This window comes from Micropterus dolomieu, linkage group LG18 (genome assembly GCF_021292245.1).
Source record: "Micropterus dolomieu isolate WLL.071019.BEF.003 ecotype Adirondacks linkage group LG18, ASM2129224v1, whole genome shotgun sequence".
Lineage (NCBI taxonomy): Eukaryota > Metazoa > Chordata > Actinopteri > Centrarchiformes > Centrarchidae > Micropterus > Micropterus dolomieu.
The window spans coordinates 9,613,270-9,616,554 of NC_060167.1; the positions used below are offsets into that span (position 1 = coordinate 9,613,270).

Sequence of the window (3,285 nt, forward strand, 5' to 3'; positions counted from 1 at the left end):
ACTTCAAAGGAGTTAAATTCATCACAGCGTACTTGATGACATTTAAAATTTTTCCTATACACGCTCACTAGCCCACCACCACGACCACTGACCCTCAGGTTGACTAAAACAATCATATTGAGGCGGACACAGTTCAGCTAGCTGGCTATAGTCATTCATTTGCAACCAGGATTCAGTTAAAAACATAAAATCTAGATTTGCAGACAAGATAAAATCATTTAAGATAAAAGTCTTACTTGACAGAGATCTCACATTGAAGAGAGCCATTTTAAATGAGTTTGTTCTAGGTGCTGGAGTTGGTGCAGTTGTCCTAATCCTTAAGAGATTACTATTATTTCTGTGTGGGATGTGCACATTTCGGTTTACTGGTCTATGCGTGATGATGACAGGATTAGAAGTCTTTGGAACAGCGCTGGGAGCAGACGGCTTTACATGCCAGCAGGTGGAGACAGTTATTTGTGGCAGTGAGCCAGAGATCTGTTCAGTGAGCGGCGGTGTATCCAGGTGTGCTGCATGAATGATTAGTTATTCACGTAAGTCATGTGTGGACCGCACCACATGCTGTATGTGAGCAGCTAACATTTCTGAGCCCAGTTTGTTTGGGTGAAGTCCGTCTGTCTTAAATTCTTTGCCAGAAAATATTAAAATTATCCGCATAACACACGGTGAGCCCTGCAGGCGGACTGGAGCCAGTCGTGGAGGCCAAGGAGTCTACTGAGGCGGCCAGCACCGCGACCAACTGTGGGAATGGGACCAGAGATAAAAACGGACTTTCCACACTGCTTTAAAAAGTTAAAATCTGATTTTGTCAGCTCAGACTGCTGAAGAGCTGTGTCATTTGTTCCGACATGGACTATCACTCTTGTGATGGAGGACGGGAGCGATGGCATCAGATCCTGGAGTTTTTTTTAAATGTCAGCCGTGGTGGCACCGTGGAAGCAGTGAGTGGTAGCGTTAAAATAACAATCCATTTTCTCATTTGACTGAACTGACGGAAAAGTATATAATGACTTATCAAAGCTGCATCTTCAGGAAGTAAAATATGTCAAACTGGTGATGTTGATTTTCATCACTTGAAAAAAGAGTCTATGATTTGAAACTGGCTCCAAAAATGAAAACTTCTTATCCTGCATCCCTTTTAATGTCTTGATGGCAAAGGTCTGGATCTATTGTCCCACAGGGCTCTGTGAGTGAGGTTCCTCTGGTTTCCCACACTCTGTCCTTTCATTCCTTTCACTGCAGGAACAATAGAAGTGTGTCTTATATTGCATCTCATTAAATACAATGTCTGACCTCTTTAAAGAATGAAGTGGTTAACTTTAAACTTTTTACATTAAAACACCTGAAACTGACAGTTAAACAGAAAAATTTTTGAAGCAAAAGTTGGACTGTACATTTGCTCTATTGGTTTGAAGACGTGACCTACTGCATTTAAATTGAGTGACATTAAATTGACAAAGCCATCAAACATCTTGATGGAACTGAGTCATAATTTTATGTAAGTTACAGTATGCAAAAAAATTACTTTCTAAATTTTGCCATTGAACATTGATTTAATTCATTTGAAATTACTTTAGAAAGTCTTTCTTTCATCATTATAAAGAGGATAACCATGAGACACAACACGAGAACAGAAATATTTCAGCTGGCAGTGTTTGTTTATTCAACAAGGCACAATGAGCCACATGAAGTGAGAAAACTTCAACTAGAGGTGATGATACATCACAACAACAACTTTTAGATTTCTACAAGACACATTGTACTCAGAGAGAGTAAAGGAACAGCTGTCTTTATAAAAGACAATGATTTACAATATTTGAGGACACAGTACTCACTGTCCTTTGAGAATTCTTTCCCAAATGGATTCAAACATTTTCACTTAGTGAACAAAAGATAAAGAAGTAAAAAGTGATCTTACAACAGATCACATTGTTCTTAATAACATTTAACTTCAACTGATTCTCAAGATGTAAAGATTATATTGTCACTGGAAAACTGTGACAGTGTGATGTTAAACAAACCCTTTACAGTAAAAGGATAAACATATTGATCTGAAAACACATCGTTTTTCAATGATCACAAAATGGGGGGAAGTTCATGACAAAACATTCATCAAAAGGACAGTTAAGATTTTTGATTAATTCAAAATCATCAAAACCTTTCAAGGTGTAACAAATATCACCACTGCATTATATTGTAAAAACACATGATGAAGTGAAGCATAAAAGTATCACAGGAAAATTGGGACCTTAAGCAAATCTTTTGGAAAAAAGGATCAACATTTGGATCTTCCAACAGATCAGTTTTGCGTTTTCAGAGAGATTTAAGTGAAGTAAAGTCCATTATGACAATATGTCTATAAAAGGACAGTTCAAATTGTCTGATCAATACCAATAAAACATATAATATGTTTTAATAGCATTATTTACCACCAATACAGTTAAGTATAATAATGATTGCTGATGCGATCAGATTTGGTTCATGCAACATGCACGACAAGATGTTCTCTTTCTAAACTTGAAAGATAATGTTGCTGACATTTAGGAAATGTCATCTTGCACAAAGAAAAAACACAAAATGCAGCTTCTGTACATACAGAAGAACAAGTCCATAAAATTTCAAAGAATTCAGTTCAGTAATCTTTGACCAATGTGGTCATCTGAGTTTGTCTGGTACTAACTCCAGTCTGTAGGTGTCTACCACGGCCTCCAGGGGGCGCTCCTGGCCAGACTCTTCTCTTTGATAATGCTGGTCTGGACTGTGGAGCTCAGAAGAGAGCAGTCAGCCTCTCTAAGCTTCTTATTAGAGGAAGACTGCAGCTTGTTGAAGTGGTTCACAAGTCTTCTCTGGGACTGTGTCTCCACCTCCTCTTTAGACAGGAAGTGGTCCACCTCTTGGACACACCTGGAGTAGCCCTGATCGACAGCTGCTGAGTCCACTGCATGATTCTGCTGCTGCAGTCGTCTCAGGACACAAACTGTCATCTCCAGGATGTCTGCTTTCTCCAGCTTGGAGTCTGGCTGCTGTTTGAGGAACTCTGGACCCAGGAGAGACTTGAGCTGCTCAATGCTGCTGTTGATTCGCTCTCTGCGTAACTTCTCCACCCGAGGCTTTCTGAGCTGCAGAAAGAAGAGCAAAGTCATTAATACACTTGTTCTGCAGTATAATGTTAGCATGAACAAAAACAGTCTCTCATGAATTACATTTAGTCTCCTTGAATCTTCAGTTTACCTTGTGGGTCAGAGTCAGATGCTCCTGAGAAACGGTCATTGCTGCAGTGATTGT

The 3,285-nt window shown here is 39.3% G+C and overlaps 1 protein-coding gene across 1 annotated transcript in view; it reads right to left on the reverse strand.

The window, feature by feature from the left end:
- Positions 1-2,696: 2,696 nt before the first annotated feature.
- Positions 2,697-3,285, reverse strand: part of LOC123956485 (transcription factor HES-5-like) — a 1,169-nt gene continuing 580 nt past the window's right edge. The window contains exon 2 of the mRNA XM_046028697.1: positions 2,697-3,119. Within this exon, the coding sequence (XP_045884653.1) occupies positions 2,697-3,119 (423 nt within the window). The remainder of the gene's footprint in view (positions 3,120-3,285) is intronic.